The sequence below is a fragment of the Ambystoma mexicanum genome, chromosome 5q (genome assembly GCF_040938575.1).
Source record: "Ambystoma mexicanum isolate Mex_15411 chromosome 5q, UKY_AmexF1_1, whole genome shotgun sequence".
Classification (NCBI taxonomy): Eukaryota; Metazoa; Chordata; class Amphibia; order Caudata; family Ambystomatidae; genus Ambystoma; species Ambystoma mexicanum.
The window spans coordinates 921380856-921401085 of record NC_090933.1 but is presented as its reverse complement, the minus strand read 5'-3'; the positions used below and the strand labels follow the sequence as shown (position 1 = coordinate 921401085).

Genomic DNA, 20230 nt, shown 5'->3' with positions numbered 1-20230 from the left:
ATCACCTGTTCTTGGTGCATTTACTTGCACAATCTGCGCCTTGAGAAGGCAACATTGTGTGTATGTGTGTGTAGTCGTGGCATGGTGTGAATGCTGCAATTTTGGAGGACACACATTAACGCTTGTCATTTCTTTTAGCTTGAATCTCTGGGGAGAACGTTTCACGGACGTGCACAAGGACTTGACCGCTCTTCATGGACAAGACTCTAAAGACCAGAGCTAAGTTTGCATGCCATTTGTATTGTTTAAAACTGTGTGCTGGTCTGATTGACATAGGGTTAGATAGTGTAAGGGTGTGCTTATGTGCACTTCCCACTACCTATCCAACCATCGAGACCCTAACCCTCCTTCCCTGCTCTGGTCAAAGAAACCTGTGTAAACCTTGACTTGCTGGGTTGGTATAACGTCGCTCCTGCACCTTGGATCAGGATATCGTGACAGAGATGTTATCCGGCAAAATATCAAGGGGTTTATAAAGGATTAGAAAAGTGGGTGTGTATGTGAATGTGTGACATGTTTCAGGTGTGGTCTGTGAGAGGGGAGCCTGAAGACACTGGGTCTGGGGAGGCCATGTGAACAATGGCCGCTGTGCGGAAGATACCTTTGAAGTCTACATGGTGTTTTGGTGTTTGGCACCTTGGCTGTTCCCACCCTGCCAGCCACCTTGGGAGGCAGGGCTACGGTTGTGAATTGCCATTGATACTGGAGGGGGGATGGATGGGCATGAGGGGTGAAGAAAATGCCCGGAACACTGCTGATGGGAGACACAATTATGTAGATTGCAGGGGCGGGGTCTGCGAGAGAGGGGAGCCTGGAGACACTGGGTCTGGGGAGGCCATGTGAACAATGGCCCCTGTGCGGAAGATACCTTTGAAGTGTGCATGGTGTTTGGCACCTTGGCCGTTCCCACTCACCCAGTACTGTAGTGGGTTTATTATGGAGGGGGGATGGATTGTTGTGGAGTAGGTGAGCGTAAAGAGGCACCAACAATTCTTTCATGTCCCTCATAGACTTGCCACCAGCTGGCCTAACATTTATTTATTGTCTCTTATTTATTGTTTATCTTATGTATTGTCTTATTTATTTTATTGTTATCCTATGTACAGCACTGCCCCCTCCTCCAAACCCCTGCAGTACCCCCTCCTCTGCACTTGCACGATCTCAATGTCACCTGGCCTAGTAAAATCGTTGTCTCTTGTCTTCCCTATGTTCCCCCTCCCTTGCCTCGTTGTGCCTTTAAACTCTTGTGTATAGGCGCGTTATAAATGCCATATCATATCATAGACAAGTGAGCGTGTCCTTGATTCACTGAAAAATTGAAAGAACTATTCATAAAAGCTCATTTGTATTTTATTTTGTTGCTGATGTTGATGGCACAAATATACTACAAATTGTATACTTCGGGTTGCAGCACAGTGTGTGAAAATCCCCTGTACTGTCCGCTGTGACTGGGGAATTTGGCGCGAATGGCTCCAACGACACAGGTAGGTATTACTCGTCGAACGCAGAATCCAAGCCTCCCATATAGCCACCATGTAAATGAACAGTAGGCCACCAGTCTGTACCACCTGTAGAAGAGAAACATACATACTGTATTTAAATGAACCCGATAAGTGTACAAACCTTACTTGAAAATGCACCCTGTATCCTATGGCATAGTTGCCCGTACAAAAGTTACTTCATGGATCAATGAACTTGGGCTTTAAAGTGTACACAGATTACAAAAGTGAACACACATGCAATCCATAACGTTTGGGGCACAGAGAAAGATTGTTAGTGGACATGAAAGACACATAAAATGAACTCTCTTGATTTCACAAAAGTAGAAGAAATGTATTGAATTGGCAGACTGCATTCATTAGGCAGTGATAGATCAAAGTTACAACAATACAGGTGAGAAACATGAAATGTTAATGGCATCAGAGGGCAAAATGACATCACACCTAGAGTACACTTACTTGTTACTTGGATTGCGAGGGCGAACTATTGCGCGAAGTTCGTGCATGAGCACCATCATAATCCTCAACACAGACTTTGTGAGGCAGACCTCCTTGAAGTCATGCAGCTCGGTAACGCATAACGGTGGTGTGTCTTCTTCCGCTATCTAGGCCAAGCATCCAGAGTTTTTTTTGCAGCAGCAGTTCTCCTCCTCGGTTGGCATTACCTCGTACCAATTTCAGGTACACGAGGTGGAAACGTCTTCCATGCGACTAGTCTCAGGATCCAGTGATTCGTCTTCCCAACTGTCGTCCGATGCCCCATAGTTTCTGCATCTTTCTCTATCAACTAATCCTGCCTCGGAATACTCTGGCTTGTACTGGTAGGGCTGTATTGTTGCCATTATACGACAAAATGTTTAAATCAAACGCAAAATAACAATTGAAATCAATAGTAATGCTAGTATAAGTATCTGTTTGCAGCGGCTCCGTGCAACGAAGACAGCTGAACAGAGCAGAAACGAGTCACAGACTACATTAAAAAAAAGACAGTGAAATGATTGAAAAAGCAACTCAAATGTTGTCTGATGAGAAGCAGTGTGTTTATACTTATTGAGGAAAGAGGCGTCCTGCCATTTCCATGGAGACACGTCATTAACTGGCGCACAGAGAGCGTTGACATGAGACGTGCATTTGCGTTGTAAAATGGGCCGTACGCGTCTAGTGATGTCAGCTTCAGGGGCGGGTGATATGATTTAGTGCTGCAGGGGCACTTGAACTTAGGGTGATCGATCCATGGATAAGATTAGCACAAGATGGCCGCGCCCGACTAATTGATTTTGATGTGTAAAAGTGAGGAAAACTAAGGTAAGGTGCATAGGAAATGTTTTTACGTTCGATCACAGTTCACTTAAAACAACATGCCCGAACGCTTGGAACAATGACATTTTTGAGCGCACTATTCACTTAAATCGTTTTCAGAATTTTAGGTGATCCTTTGAATTGCATATTTCTTTCAGAAGGGTGTTCCAAGTTTTTGCTGCCGGGTGAGAGAATAAGGATCCCCAACGTGTTTTCCTTGCATATGGTTTTGACAGCTGTTAGAACAAAGTTCCATCAGGCAGGGGTGGCATTACAATCATCTGTACCTCGGTTTGCAAGCAAATGTGTAATCCAGCCTGGAGGCAGTTAAATTGTACATATAAACTATGGGTGGTTATGGCACAGTGGCTGCTGGGATTTCACAATTACAGTTATAGCTTTGGATGTCACATTTGACACATCTGTCTGTTAAGAACCAGGATCCCACTGGTGGAGGACACCCTGTGGGGGGGCAATCTTTCCAGAGAGGAAGTGTCGAACAAAGGACACACCATGTCACTGGAGACCCTATACTGTGCCTCACACAAACTCAGAACCGCGTTTACCACCTCAAGACAGCTTTTAGCCAGCTTGACAACTGAATTCGCTTCAAACTTCAACAGGGCCTGTTGCTTTTGGGACCCTTCAAATTGCTTATCTGCTTTGAGGGGCAGCGCAGCTACTCTATCCAGTGAAGCACACCACTGCTGCAACTACCACTGGCTTGCTGCATTGTGGAAGCTGCAGACTACCCCCTAGCACTGTCTCAAACTGTTGGGGACCTACACACATAAACCATCAAGCCCCACCTCAAAGCAGACTGCGCTGGAACATGACTCAACTGCGGACTGCACAGTCATTAACCCAAGACAAGCAATATTTGCAAAGGTCCTGGCCCATGTGATTTATAAGATGACTGCAGCCGTCAACCTAGTGTCACCATTGCTCCTAAAGTCTACATTCTGTTTCCTTTACTGGGTGGGTCTTGTGTTTTAATTCCTATTTTTAAAAGAACCATGTTGGACATGTTTATTTTGTTACCACTGCACTGTTAGCTTTGCAGTGGTATCGGATCACTCCTCCTGAAGAGTACAGCCTGTCCTTAGCCCATGAATCAGGTTGCATTTTACCTTTACGATTGGGCTCACTGCGGGCCCAGGGAGCTTCATTAACTAACACCTACAGTAACTTCCGTGGGGTCTGAGAACAGCAGAAGCTGGGGGAGGGGGGGTACAAAATCCATTCAGAAGTTAGCGGAGCTCTAAATTGTTTTATGATGCAGGCTGTGGCATCACAAAAGACGAGAAGACATGTAGTGACCTTTCACCCCGCCAAACTAGAGCAGGCACAGTGAAGGGGCGTGTGCTGGGACTCGGGGAGCTCACAGAACGCTGAAACGTTTGTGGGGTGTTTACGTTTTACATTGATTTTAAATTCACTGGGACTATAAACCACTAATTCATACAAAGGGCATGTTCTTGATGTGTATTCTGAGGGATGTTATTGGACGCGACCTGTGTAAGGAATGCGTGAACGTCACGGGAAAATTGTTATTTAATTTGCTTTGTGAAGAATACCATAGCACGGGTGTGGGGCTTCCAAGTACATCCACCGGTACAACTATTGTACAAGTCTGTGTTAATAGGGCTAATTGTAAACAAATCTCCCGGCCATAAAATGCAGTTAATAGGCAACACCTAAGCGAGCGTGTTACTCGTGAGCGTATGTTGCTGTCTCTCCATAGTTTAGTCTAGTAACAACTCATTTGTGAAAACTGAATCTGATTCACACGGCGATAAGCCCCGGGGTTAACACGCGAGCAAGTTGCAGGCAGTCTGTCTGGCGTAGTATCCGTGTTTGCGAAGTGCAGAGAGGAGAAGCCATGTTCTCTCTAGCATTGTACGCGGCGCCATGGCAACCCGAAGGTCTGACTGGAATCACAGCGCGCAGGCCAAGAGGCAAGAGAAGGCAGGGCGGGCTCCCGGCTCCCAGCAGCAGTGCCAGCCGGTGCCCAAAGAGCGCCGCGCAAATGAAGGGGCGGCAGCCACACGACCGCAAGACCCCGCCGCCACCTGGACCCCACTCTGCTGCCTAAATGAAAGAGCAGGTGCCTTCCAACATGGTGCCCCGAGCCGCATAGCCCCAAAAAATGGAATCCGAACAGTACCTCCAAGTCTTTAAAACCTCGGGAACGGACGTACACCACCACCAAAGAATGAAGGAGAAACGTCTGACCAGCGGTAAGGGCTGCGTGAGTCCTGACCTGCGTGTGTGGCACACGCCGGGCATAATGTCCCTGCTGTCTTTTTAGACATTCGTGTCTATCGAGCAATGAATACTGAAACTGTCCTCTTCTGTGTTTCAGAGCCACCGACGATAACAGAAGATGTGTTCGTAAGTACACCAAAACGTGGAGTGGATACTTCGCCTCCATTGTTTTAATAGATAGTTCTCTTAACATTTTACGTTGGCGGCCTCACGCCTATTAGGGGTATCGCATGCGAACTTAATTGTCGAATTGCATCTTGTTTCTTTTGGTGTCTTAATGAACAGCTTTTTATCTTGTTGTTTATTAACGTACTAGGCGCAGTGTCCCATAAGTTTACACGGAGTAGCAAATCCGCCCTGGAGTGCTTTGGTGCAATGTTTAAAGTAAGAAGACGGGCATTTTAAAAGAACACATTTTATCTAAAAACTACAAAGTTATGCATATTTTAAAACATTTTTAGTACGACACCTTCCACATTTGCTATTGCAGGACTTCGTATATGTCGCGTCTATATCCACAAAAACATTCATAAAGTCATGAAAGCATTGCTCTTATAGTGTTAGCTGAGGGATGCACCTTAAGATAGTAGCATGGCATTGTAGTTCTTACTTTTCCCTTATGTACATAGAAACGTAGACACTCACTGCAGATAAGGCTGCCGCTCCCATCTAGTTTCTATGTAACGGGGATTAAGGGCAGGGCACAAGTCTTGAAGAATAATGGGGGAACTAATTAGCACAAGTTGTTGCAACACACCAAGTGTGTCGGAGGACTCGTATTCGCAGCAAGGCAATGTCAGACTCTTTTAGTAAATGGGGGACGGGCGGTGTAACTGCCCCCTAGAGTAAAGTCACGTGATTGGCAGCAAAACATGTTCGCTCTTCTGCCATACGGTAGTCATTTCCATGGAATATGATTGCCGAGGAGGAAATCCCGAAGTCCACTAAACCTAGTAATGCTGACAAATTACTACACTTTTTTGTTACCTAACATCACGCCTTTATTATTCACACACATTAAAAAAAATATGTACATTGCACCGGGGATGTTCAGCTTGTGCTGACTTTTAGATCTTATTATTTTTAATAGTTGTGATGTACTGCTGTGTTATTTTACCTTTTATAAATATTGCACGACAAGTGCCGGTACACACATTGATATGAGCCTGGGTGGCACGGTGACCATATCACCCAACAAATGTTGGCGAGTAGGATGGTGGCAGCTGTAATTTAGTTTAGGCTTAGCCACTGATGCAGACATGTTTAAAGCATTAGTAGCCAAATTCTCTATTATAGTAACTGTTTGTCTGAGGCAGACCTAAAAAGGCTGTTGTGCTAAGGTGGACTCACTCTGAGCCAAGCCCTGAACCCTCTAGTGTAGTTTAAACTACATTAGCCTGGGCGTCTGCCACCAACATGCTCAATACACATCGTCTGTTGGTGGACCTGAGTGTTTGGCTTTTTTTAGGCCATCAAAACCTTTATGTTTCCTGGTGTGTGATTCGATGTCGGAATTAGGCCAGTACCCGAGTGAATAGAATGTGCTTATCTAAGAGATCCACTGTCCATTTCTCAGAGTCTTACCTGAATTGATGGAGGATTGCCGCAAAGGTGGCCTGATAGATCTGAGCCGCTGGTTTGGCCATATTCGTTTTACCCAGTCTCCTTTGTCTTTGCCCTGGATTTCTTAAGGCTTTTCCGTACCTTCCACCAGTCCTCCTTGCTGGTTGGACTGGCTATCGCATCTTGGGACCGTTTCTGGGCCATTCTGTGCTGCTTCCCTGGTAAATTCTCTTGCATCCTGCACCTTGAGGTGGGGCGTCTCCATGGCCTGCATGAGCGGCGTGGGACCTCTTCTTCATCTTAGGCTGTTTTTGGTTGCTTCCATCCGTTGCTCCCATCATGGGGCCCTTCTTAATGGGATCGCTGTCCCCTCTTGCCCCTTGAGCTAACCAGATCCTTTTGGCCGGGTTCCTCAATCTTCCTGGTGTTACAATTTTCTCCATCGCTGCTTCTGCCCAGTAGGTCCTCCTTGTTGTTACAGTCTTCTTTTCTTCCATCTGCATTCTCACTGGTCAGTGATTCCCTGGCTGTTGGATCTCTTATCTAGACTTATCTAGACTCGTAAACAAAGCCCTCTACTTACTTTGTCCTTCTGCTGTTCCTGAGCTACAACCACATTGACTGACACAGTGAGTACTTGTCCCCTGGCCCTTGGGACCTGAGATCCTCTGTGCACTGGCATGGTGATTTCAGGATATGTGAATGCATGTATCTGTCTGCAGAGGAATCACATCCCATAGCACTAAAATGTATAGGGTTTGCTCCCCGATATAGGTCTTAAATGTAGCATTAGGAGTGGGAATTGGCTATACTGGGGTCCTTTTGCTGTTTTTATATCTACACTGTTTTTACAGGGTGTTGTGTCTAGCCCAAAGTAATTATTTGAACCTATAGTTGCCTTATGTGTAAGTCTATAATAAAGAATGTATTTTTCCAGTATATATGCAGTTGTTTCTGTATTTTATTGATTTAAATAGTGCCTTCGCTGTAGCGCTTCACAAAATTAGACGGTATAATTCAAGAAGCAGACCATTTTATAACCACCACATTTTATAACCACCACATATGGAAGCAAGACCCAATTTGACCACAATTCCTGGGACACAGAGGGGAGGAGCCATGGGACCTTTTCAAGAGCTTGTAAAGATCCCTATCCCATTCGTTTAACATTTTAAAGTTGTGTTCCATTGCCGAAGTGAACAAATTGCCATGGAAGGTGATCTGATATATCCTGTCCCAAGAATCCTTATGAATCTCTTTATCCGCCAAGTCCACCCAAGGTTGCTCAAAATGTTGTCTGTTTCCAATGTCGGTGGTGATCAGCACTCTATAAAGTTTTGAGAGGATCCTTTTCCTTTTTTCAGCTGAAACTATCACTTTGAACCGGGACAGCCGACCCAGCCCTTTAAGACGAGGTAGCAATACTTTGAGTAACTTCTGCATCCCCATCCATCTCAAACATTAATAATCAAATCGACTCAGGAAGTTGGCAAAGTTGACTGTTTTAAACACAATTATCTAAAACAGGGAGTACAACGGAGGTCTCATAGCATGGTCTCTCAATTTGCTTAATAAAAAACATCATACTTTAAAGTAAAAACTCGTCATTGATGATGTCAACCTACGTATTTACTAATGTCATCCTATGTGGCAAACTACAAAAACCTAGTGGCAAATGTGATAGGCTTAGAGGGAACATCTAAGTATACGTTCCATACTAGTCTAAGAAAGTGATAGGCTCCTTAACATCAGGTGGGACTACTAAGCCCTCCCCTCAAACAAGTCACTACGAACGTCACTAAAAACACGACGTCCCATTGGTTACACAAACTGTAGGGCTCTTAATAATGCAGCCCCCTACAATTGGTTGGCACTCTTACATTTGTCAGTACTTTTCTACCCACATTATCAGAACGCTGTCTTCTAGGTGCTGGTGAGCTGGTCGTAAACATAGCTTCCCACCAATTAGCACATCATCTATCATCACCTCAGGGTCTGCACATCAATTGAGGCTTAGAACTTGGCCTTGGAAATGTTCTTTGCTCTGGAGAATACAGGGGACTAGAGGCACGCTCTGCCCCTTTGCGTAGGTGTGGTTTGTTATGTTTGTCGAGTTCCATCCATCCATGTGACTGAAGCCCACAAATTTGAGCTCTGGTGCATTTAAAATACAATTTTTTAATAGACCTCCGACGTCTTCCTTGTTTTCGTCCATGCCTTCTGAACAGGTGTTTAATTCTTTCACACGATTGTAACTAATGTCTGCTCATCCCAGTCCGATAAGACCTTGGTTTCTTGTGGCTGATCCAGCCTCAACTTTCTGAGATTCACGTCTGTAATTTCATTGTTTTTTCAACTGCAGCACACTGGAAAAGGCCTTCCCTTTCTAGCCCAGCTTTGCTATAATACGTTGTGGAAACATACATTCTTTACTTACTCATATATACACGTTGGTGCATGCCGCAATCTATTCACTATAAAGCTAGCCTCCAATAATTCTTCATCTAGTTGCGTTTCTTGGCATCTGTACATGTGTAAAATAACTTGATATCTTCATCATTTCTGTAGCATAAGTTTCTTCATCTTGAGCCCGAGATGTCCTTTCTTGATGCCTTATGGACTAGAGTCACTTCTCTCGTCCCTGCATCTCTTCTATGTACATCCGTCTGGCTTTGTGTGATGTCACCAATCTGCTCGTTCATTCATTGGTCCTGCTTCTTCTGGGATTTCATTCGTATGGCCATCATACTGTCTCGTATGCTGATATGCTTTCTCAATGGGAACCTTGCCTGCAGGATTCTCCTTGGTATCAGTATTTTCACTGGTACTGCCTGTGTCTCATACTCTGGTTCCCAACATATAGGCAATATGGGCGAGATGTTTGAGGTGGTGTTACTTGGCTCCTTTTCTGCACTCCCCCCTCTGGGTGATTCATCAACCACTCTCTCATCATCCTTCACATCTAGACATCTTTTTCTGAAGAAATGCTTCTTTGGGACCCAAATCTTGATTACTCCTTTCAGGCATCCAGCTGATTTCAGATGAGGATGCACTGACCACTTGGACTACAATAGATCAATTTTCCCACATACTTCTTATGGTTCTTTGGATACAGGAATCTCGTTCCCTCAGGTGCGTGGATGCTGTTTTTCACGAAATCCCTGATTTCTTCATTTGTCAGGTCTTTGGTCTTCCATCCTGATTCAACATCAATCATGATCTTGATCCCTATGGCTTTTTTTGTGTCTTTTTGCATTGTGAGACTATTATCCTAACCACACAGAATCCAAGCAATACCATCACTATCAGGGCTCCAAGAAACTTGAAAATATCTGCCATCCATTGTGGACCCCAAGAAAAGAGCGCTCCAAACCAGCTATCATCAGCAATGTCTTTCACTTCGTCCACCATTTGGATATGCAGCTTCGTCAGCATCTGTATGGCCTCTGTGAAGGTGCCATTCTTGTCATCATGAGAAGGTATAAATGTGCAACATGATTCTCCAATTTTTTCACAAACACCGCCATCCATAGCTGTGATCATATCCAGGACGTATCTATTCTGAAGAGTCATCAGTCGTATGGCTCTCAGATCTTCCCTGATAGCATTTAATCCCTTTATGGTAGTGTTGATTGTCTGCAACAACTCCCATCTGGTAATTTGCAGCCATTTCGTATTTTCTCCAACTTGGATACTCGGCATAAAGATCAACGTGAATATCGATGAAGTCTGGCTGAACAGTCTGTGTTCATATGGGATGGAATCAAAGGATTCTATCGGCTTGGCTGAGAAATAGTTCTCTCTCTTCATTCTACTTACCAGTTACATAAATCTCTTCTTCCTCAGGTGAGCATCTGCTTTTGGAAAACTGTAAATGTTCAAGTCACTTTTAGAAATCACCAACGCTGGACCATGAACATTTACTATAGAACATTGTTCTCCACAGTCCTTGGGCAGCTTTATGTAAGCTCTGGCTCCACACGCCCAGTAGTGATCCATGATCATTGCTGTCCCATTGTTCATTCCTTGTGGCTCAAAGATTCAACCACAGTTCTAGTTTTCTCCGACTTTTCTTGTGCCATTGTTTCTGAAGCACAACTTGGCACTTTCCAAAGGCACTATCTGTAAAGGTCCTCCTTTATCCTCAACCCATGTCAGTGGTTTAGCAAGTTTTGACCATAAAGGCTTAGACAGCATTTGTGCATTTTCAATAGTTGGCTGGTAGTGACCCATTATTATCCAGTCTCTGCAGATCACCACCCCTTCTTCTTGACCACCTGGTGAAAGCACTGATCCGCAAATCTGCATTTGCCCTCTGTTTTTCCATATACAAACTTCTTCTGCAGATTTCCCTGGATTTTCCAGTCTTCTGTTTACTTCTCATCTGATTCCAGCTCCTTTTTACTCCAGGTTTTTCATATCTGATCACATGATTCCTGATATGAGCTTTTAGCATTGTCTTTGTGTCTTCGACATAATCCTCTTCTTCTGTATCTGTCCACTTAGTTGCCCATTTGAGATAGGCTGTTCGGCCTATGAACTGACCTCTTGTATGGCAGAATGCAATTTGTGATAGACAATGTGCTATCAGGACATCTATCTCAATAGCTATGAAGTTTTTAGACTTCCCCATGCTATAAGGCAGGAGTGCACATGCAAAGCATTCCCCCTTTGAGGGTCTTCTTCCCACTTCTTTCATATGCTGATACCATATGTTATTCTGTACTATCCAGGTCATCATTCAACTCATGATCATCCTCCCTAGCACTTCTCTCAAGTCTCATTCTTTTCTTGTGAGTTTCTATAATCCTCTCATGAAGTATGTCAGCATAATTCCATCTTACAGGACTAATCATAGGAACATTTGTCAGTAAACTCAATGCTTTTACATGTGCTACTTGCGTAGGTTTGCTCCTAGAGGATCTTTTCCTTTGCCTTTCCTTACAAGCCTGTTTCTGGTGTTCAAGGACAATCTCTATAACACCCTTTTCTAAGGAAAGATGTCTAGTGACATTTGCTATAGATCTAAGAACTTTTACACAATCTACTGGAGTAGGGATAATCACATAAGGTCTTGGCTGCCTGGTAGTTGCCACATCTGTACCCTCCTTATGCATAGGAAGATACATAGGCATCTTTGCTCTGTTTGAATCTAAAAAGTAAGCAGTGTGCACTGTAAGGGAGAGAAGTATCACTATAAACAAAATGAATGTATACATTACATGTAGGTAGGCCCACTTCTTACAACAGTAGCTTCTTGCACATCATGGAAGTCTCTCGTTGTTGGCCACAAAATTATTACTGTTGACGCTGCCCATTTTCTGTCATCTTTAAGGAAAGAAAAATCAACTTTTATTCAGGCAACATCATGTAATATTCTGGCAATATCTTAATCTCCTCAACAAGTTCTTTAAATAGCTGGCTGATTGCAGGACAATTAACAGGGTTCTTGATGTATAGAAAAGGGTCGTACTTTCTCCAAACAAAATGTGGGTGTCTCTCCAGCAAGAAGTAGAACATTACAGCTATTAGGCTCTGGATCTCTTCTAAAAGTCTCATTCAGTTCTCAGTGTTCTCTCAGAATATAGATTAACCTGCTCGATTATGGCTCGTAGTGATTAATTAAGTGCCACTGTATTCCTCGGATCTCTTAAGAACGTTTGAACATCAGTTTGTCTTCAAAAAAGATGTGGGCATTCCTCAATCAGGTATTAAAAAAACAACCCTACTAGTCTATGAGCATTTTCATCAGATAGGGTCATTTGTGTTTTCTCGACTGTACTCGGGAAGCTGGAGAACTTGCTCTATAATGGCTGCCAGCAATCTCCTCACAATTGGGCCATTCTTAGGATCTTGCAGGAAATTATCTCCCCACCAATGCAGGGCATGAACGAAAAATGTAGAGAAAATAGCAAGGATGATCCGATGAACGTTGTCATTGGGCACCACCATGTTCGCCTCCAAAGAGAAACTCAGAAAGGAATCGGGGAACCGTTCCCTCTTCCAGTCGTCGAAAAGGAACCCAAACCTGGCTTTTTTCCTTCCTAATTAAGACCTAAACATGTCTCAGTCCAATGTTTAGTAAGCTCCTGTGCCTCAAGAACAAATAGCCTTCTTTCACTCCTTTTTTAGCATCTTAAAAGAGTGTCCCGAAACAAGCCACAGTCCAAATTATTCTGTATCTGTTTACTTGACAATTTCTGCATCTGTCTTCCTTGTCATGGATCTCATCTGCACATGCTGAGGTTCTTCCCTGATGCTTGCTTCCGATGGGTGTGAGGGTGAAGGGGGTTCTCCAGCTCAGATCTTTAAGTCTCCAAGAAATAACCACGCACGCCTGCCTTCCACTTTCACTGTGGACGGCGTTATGTCCTCCACAATGAATGGGCAGTTAAAGCATCTGATCACTGGGGAAAAGTTTGGGAAGACGTAATCTTTCAGATCCGGTTGTTGAATTGTCTCCATCTGTGTTCTGAGCCCCACACCCCTTCCGTTTGAGCTGATCTGAAATGACAGAGATACTTGTAGTCATACAGGTTAATTAATCACAGAACTCCTTTCCTGACAATTCTGCTGTCGTCTAGGCATCACTTCTAGTTCTGGACAGAGGTGTGAGGGGTGTCGTCATCTGCCTCCCTGTCACTATCTCATGGGGCGTAAGATGGTGGTAGGAACCTGGTTGATTTCACAACACATACAAGGACAGTGGTAGGCAATGCAACCATCCTTTCTTCAAGGTAAGCTTCAATTTGGCTATCCTTTCTTTAAGCAAGCCGTTGAGTCTCTCACAGATGCTATTCGCTTGCAGGTGATAATGCGATGAAAACTTGTGATTTATACTGAGCAACAAGCTTATCTGTTCAAAGACGTCATTAACAAAATGAGGGCCATTATCTGATCTTAATACTTCACATATTCCCCATCTAGGAAATACTTCTCGTACTAAAATTTTCGCTGCGCAGGTGGAGTCTGGATGTGTACATGGACCATCTTCAATACACCTTGAAAAGGGACATACTACTACAATCATATATCTGTATCCATTACAGACTTGCAGTATGTCGACATAGTTCATATGTAAATGCTGAAAGGGACCATTAGGTCTTGGGATAATGCCTCTACCTGTTCGCAGTGTGTGCCCAGCAGTAACATTTGACATATGATGCAGTTCACTACATAAAATGCAACATGTTCTAACAAATTTGGAACAAACCAATCCTCTGCAATTGTTGCAGCAAGGCTCTCTCTAGTGACATGCTGGTAGTGTAGCTGTTCCAACACCACCCTTAATAAGGCTAAAGGCCTCAACAGTTTACCAGTGCTTTCCTGTTGCCACAATAATTCAGAAGGAGTTAAAGAACACCCCCTCTGTGTCCACAGGTCTTTCTCATCCTGCGGTGCTTCCCCGAGTTTCCATTAACTTATTTTTAGACAAATTGTTATTACAATCAGACACACTCATCATCACCACCATACTTTCATTCACATCAGGCGTATGAAACTTCATGATATTTTCTGAACATGCAACACGTTTTGCTTCCTCTTCTGCAACTTGAATTCCTCGTGAGATAAAATCTGCTCTTTTAGTGTGAGCTGCACATTTAACGACTGCAATGGCTTCTGGGAGTTGTAATGCTTTAATAAGTCTGTCCAATAAGGTGGCATGTTGCATTGGAGTGCCGTCCGCTCAGAGGTAACCCCTCCTTTTACAACGTGCTAACCCTATGTGTACCACCGACGTTACGTAGTCGGAGACACTGTACACCGTTACTTCCTGGTCTGCGTGATTCTCGAGCGCAACAATCAGTGCCACTAATTCTGCAACTTGTGCCGAAAAGTGAGACAGTAGTCGTGCACTTATCAATACTTCAAACTCTCCATTGGCCTTGTGCTCCACCACAGCAGCACCTATATATCTCTGTCCATCATTTTGATCGATTCTAGAAGAACCGTCAATAAAGAGAATCTCCCCAGCTGCCAAAGCATTTTCCTTTAGTCTCGGTATCTCATCATAGGATTCCTCATAATTCGAGCAATCATGCGCATGCTCGTCTTCTGCCAATGGTTCTGCTATAAACATGGCAGGGTTCACTATTCTGCATCTGACTATTTTAATCGCTGGATTCGATAGGACTACGTCGTAGGCAGAAGCCCTTTGAGAAATCAACGTACCTTTCGGTTTTTCCAAAATGGCAAACAAAGCAAGTTTAACAAATAGTTATAGAACATCCCATTACTATGCTAGCATCCTTCTCAATGGTGAACGCGGTGGTTGCCAAAGATTGTTCGCAGGGAAAGTGGCCCCTCATTACTGCATCCAGGACCCCACTATAATTTGCTAGAGGTTTGTACCCCAATGTGCTTCTCTGTGTGAGTACTACCGTCATGCCTGTGCCATTCGTATGAGAACATAAGAATTCCTCAGCATAATTGGGAATCCCTAAAACTGGAGCTGTGCAAATTGCCTTTTTCAACTCATCAAACCCTTCTTCCATTTCATCAGTCCAGACAATTTTCTCCTGGGTTGTCTGTGCTTTTTTCAGAGCCTGCGACAAGGGCCTTATATATGAACTGTAAACAAAGACCCATGCTCTCACATTATTGCATAGTCCCAAAAATCTTTGCATATGCTTTATGGTATGTGGCTTTACTGTTTTCAAAATAGCCTCAGCTCTCTAAGGAGGAATTTTCTTTCCTTCATGCGAAATTAACTGACCTATGTATAGCACTTCCTTTTGACAATACTGAAATTTCGCCTTATCTACTTTATATCCTTTTTCTGCAAGAATAATCATCAGCTGAACTGAGACACGTTTGCAATCTTCGTCTGAGGCGCTACAGACCAATATGTCATCTACGTATTGCAACACAACACTTTGCAAATCAATATTGCTTAAGTCCATCTGTAAGACTATTGAAAATCGATGTAGACTCTCAGTACCCCTGAGGCAATCTTGTGCTTATGCAATGGGACTGAGAGAAACACATTTTTCAAGTCAATCACCGTAAAATATTGTGCCTAAACAGGGATGCTACATAAGATTGTCGCAGGATTAGGAACTAGAGGAAACTCTGCCTCTACAATCTAGTTAATCGGGTGAAGCTCTTGCACTGAACGCCACAACCCCCCCTTACTTTTTTTCACAGGATATACTGACGTATTACACAGTGACTCTGACATCACTAAAATGCCTTGCATCATCATGGCGGATATCGTCTTGAAAATACCTTCATCTGCTTCTCGAGACATATGATACTGTTGTGCTCGAGGTAAAATTGCTCATGCTTTTAAAGTAATCTTAACTTCTCCAGCCCCTTTCAATAGGCCTACGTCATAGGGGCATGTTGTCCACAATGAAGCTGGCACCTCTGCCGTGTCCTCATTGAAAAACCCGGGCCATTTCAATGTTAGCATCATTTTTTGAGGAACCTTGCGTTTGATTGCTCTCACCCAATAAGTAATACTCATTTCAAATACTACTTCGTCGTCTGACAGATGGTCTCTAAATATATCCTCATCAGTGACGTCAGCCAATCTATAGCCTTCCCCAATGGCAATCACTGTGCACCATCATCTTCCTTCATAATCGGTTCCATCAAGCAAAGCCATATCTCCCCTTACTATGGCTGCTTGTAGTTCTAAGGGAAAGACTCATCCTCCCTTCTCCTCCATAGGTATCCTTGGCCTGAATAGAATTCATCAGGTATTCTCATAGTTTTACCCACTAAACCTGGGTGCCATGTTAATAAAATGCATACTCCATAGTGAAAAAGCTCTGGCTCAAGCAGGATTCCTCGTATTGCCATTTGTCCCGTAAATGCCATAATAAATTCACTCACATTTAAATAATGCATTCCTGGCAGTGAACATACTATGCCTTCATCAGTAAATGAAATTGTCATGTTCAACTTTGTCATTAAATCTCGAACTAGTATATTGACAGGCGTCTGTCTTGAATACAATAATGATACAGACATGTGACATTCTCCTACAGAGACTAGCATTTTTTCAGTAAAAAGAACTCTACTTGTAGCTCCTGTGAAACCTTGAGCATTCATGGCATTCCCAGATAACGTGCATTTCCCTTCTCGTATACATGAATGTGTTGCTCCTGTGTCTACTAAAAAAGAAAAAGATTTACCTCTTATGTTGACATCAACCCTTGGTTCCTCTTGAGGATTAGGCGTCACTGATGGTACTGAACGCATCAAGTCTCCCAGTGAGCTGTGCTATTGTGGGTATATGCTTATTCCTGTACCTGTGAAAGGATTCCCTCCTTCGACAGTGACACCCCCTATCATAGGAATCATTAGCTGTCCTGTGCTCATGCCCTGCCGTATCTGCATGGGTGAATGCTGTGACTGCCCTTGCGGCGGATTCATTGCTGTCGGCTGTATTTGTAAACCTTGCTGCATTCTCTGCGCTTGTGTTTGCTGCACTGTCTGATTTTTGTCGACCCACTCTCCATTCTGTTGAATGTATGCAGGCAGATATATAGTCCCCCCTCTTGAGAACTGCCCATTTTGCATGAACCTTTGGCTTCTACACATGCATGCAAGGTGTCCTGACATACCACATATCCAACAAACACGAGGTCTCCTAATTTGCCCTTCCTGCATGCCTTGACTATCATTATACGTGTTTTGAAAACCTCCCTGGTTGGTCTAGAAATTTCCCTGATTATTCTGGAAGCCTCTACATCAGAAGCCTCCCCTTCCCCGTTGTACAAATCCATTAATACTTTCATCGTACTGCCTTTGGTTATTCACCTGTGGCATACCTGCTGTTTGCTGTGAACTCGACCCTTCTCCACTAGTCAACATCGCCCCTTCTATGGCGTATTTTGACAATTTGTTCGGCACTAATTTAGCTTCTTCAACCTTCCTAGCGTCATCTTTCTTTCGATTCTTCTCCTGCAACAGTCTGCAAAAGTGTGCAATGGTCAGCTGAATTTCTGACCATGGCTTTCCTTCCATGCCCACTCATTTTTTGAGCTGCCTCTGTACTGGCAGCCCTTGGCAGAATATATTTAGGTTGAGCGATTTATTTATTTTTTCTTTTTTTTTAACTTTTGCATCCCATGTGTGCTCTACTGTCCCTGTGATCATACTAAAGTGTATGTTCGGAGGACGATCCTGTCTTGGCAGCCAGAGAACATCTCTAAGGGATTGGCCTCCCAGAGCCCTCTCCATTTAAAGCCATTGTTTCTCTGTATCCCCCAAAACCAGTCTTTTAAAACCTGTATTTGTGCAGCATGATAATATTTCTTAAAATGTATGAGTCCTAACACGCCCTGACCGGTTGGGATCATTAATGTACGTTGGGATATCCTAGGGGTTTTATTATTCCAAATGAATTTATGTATCGCACTTTGCATTTTCCGGAAAAAAGTCATTGGTACCTGTATAGGTAAAGCCTGAAAATAATATAATACCCTAGGGAGAGTAACCATTTTTATTGAGTTGATCCTACCTAACCATGAAATAGTAAGTGGACCCCATTTCGGCAGTTGTGATTCAATGCTCTTTAGCAGAGGGAGGTAGTTAGCCTTGTATAAACCTTTTGTAGTGGGGGTTATAGTCGCTCCCAATAACGTTCTCATCCTTCGCTCATCCTAATTGTGTGTTGAGCTGCAAGTTGTTCACCTCCACCACCGGTAGGGACAGGTTCTGTACCTCTGACTTTGCATTATTAATTTTCAATCATGCCACTTTGTCAAACTGCCTGATTTCCCGCATAGCCGCATGCAACGTATTATGAGGATCTGTCACCATAAGTAGCATGTCATCACCATATGCCATAATTGTATGTGCAATGCCTCCAAACTTAACACCCTTCATTTCCTGTGTCTGTCTAATTTTTGCGAGTAATAGTTCTAAATGGATTACATATAATAAGGGTGATAAAGGGCATCCCTGTTTTGTTCTGCGTTGTAATGGGATGGGGGAGATAGTTGCCCATTTGCCATTAGTCTCGTCTTGGGGTGTTTGTAGTTGGCTTCTATTTTAGCTATACATTTCAGACCAAACCCCATCTTACCCAATGTACGAAACAGAAAAGACCACTCAACCAGGTCGAAGGCCTTCTCTGTATCAAATGAAACCAGGACCGCAGGGATCACCCTCCTCTCTATTTTTCCCAAAATATGACACACCCTCCTTATATTGTCATGCGTCTGCCGCTGTTTTATTAAGCCTGTTTGGTCTGGGTTTATAAAAATTGGGAGTAAGACCTCCATTCTGTTAGCCAACAGTTTCGTATTCATTTTGTCATCGACATTAAAGCAATCTGGCGATAAGAGCTGCAATTACATGGATCTTTGCCCGTCTTGGGGAGCAAAATGATTTTTGCTTCTTCCATTTAAGGGGTTAAATCTCCTGATTGTTCAAAGGAATTAAATAATTTTGTTAAAATTGGAGTTAAAATTTCACTATACATTTTATAAAAAGATGCCGGGACACCATCAGGAACTGGGGATTTATTCAGTGGTAATTCACGATTCGCCTGATACACCTCATCTTGTGTGATTCTATAGAGATCTAAATAAAATTGGTAAAATTCAGCGATAATATGATCAGTGTCTGTAGTTAGTTCTCCATTGGGAAGTTTAATCTGCTGAATGATTTGCGAAACAACTCCCTGGCGAAGTTGATTAGCTAACATATGGTCTGTATGATTAGCTTTCAAGTAATATTTTTGTTTCAGCTAAAGAAGAGATTTTTCTGCTTTTTTTTGTATGTAACAGATTAATCCTCCCGACAGCTGCCCTGCCTTTTGTTACTTCTGGCCTGTATTTCTTTCCTTCTGCGAGAGCACCATTTGGACTTCCGCCTCTAGCTCTATTTCTAGTGCCATCTTCTGCATCTGTCTTAGTTTCTTCTGCTATGAGGAACTCTCTAATTGTGGCCTTAAAGGCGTCCCACACCACCCTTGTCGCTGTGTCCCCTTTTTCATTAATTAAAAAAAATCTCTAATATGTTGAGCCATATTTCCCCTGATAACTTGATCATGTAATAACCCTAATGGAAATTTCCATGGCCACAAGCAGTGACTTTCTTTTGGGACCTTCATCTCAAATACAATCAGCGCATGATCTGAGATTGTTATCGTCTGTGTCCGAATTTGTGTTATGTTACCCAGAAGTGGAATTGAGACCAAACATAATCAATACGTGAAAAAGTTAGATGCACACGTGAGTAGAATGTAAACCCCCTATTCGTCTCCCCACCGGCTGTAACATACATCTACCAGGGAAAGTTGTTTACATTTCTGTTGTAAAGCCCTAGAGGGAGGGGACTGAGTGTTTTGTGTTTGTGAACTGCGATCTCGCACAGTGTCCCATGCTATATTGAGATCTCCTAGCATTATTATGTCCCCTTTTGTGAACTGTCAGCAGCCCTAGAGTGTTTTTCAAAAAAAGTCCTGACCTACATTAGGGGAGTACACAGAGGCCACTGTCCGTTTACTTTTGCCCAATTGCTAAATGGAGAACATGTATCTGCCCTCCTTATGAGTCTTTGAGAGAATTACTTTAATTGCAGAGCCCCTTCTAAAAGCTGTGAGGATCCCTGCCACCTTTCATTCGGTATTTGCCTGCAGT

At 43.3% G+C, this 20230-nt stretch overlaps 1 protein-coding gene across 1 annotated transcript in view; it reads left to right on the top strand.

The window, feature by feature from the left end:
* Nucleotides 1-4735: 4735 nt before the first annotated feature.
* Nucleotides 4736-20230, top strand: part of RGS22 (regulator of G protein signaling 22) — a 1706064-nt gene continuing 1690569 nt past the window's right edge. Inside the window, exons 1-2 of the mRNA XM_069621432.1 lie at nucleotides 4736-5038; nucleotides 5164-5192. Of these exons, the coding sequence (XP_069477533.1) occupies nucleotides 4948-5038; nucleotides 5164-5192 (120 nt within the window). The 5' untranslated portion in view covers nucleotides 4736-4947. The remainder of the gene's footprint in view (nucleotides 5039-5163; nucleotides 5193-20230) is intronic.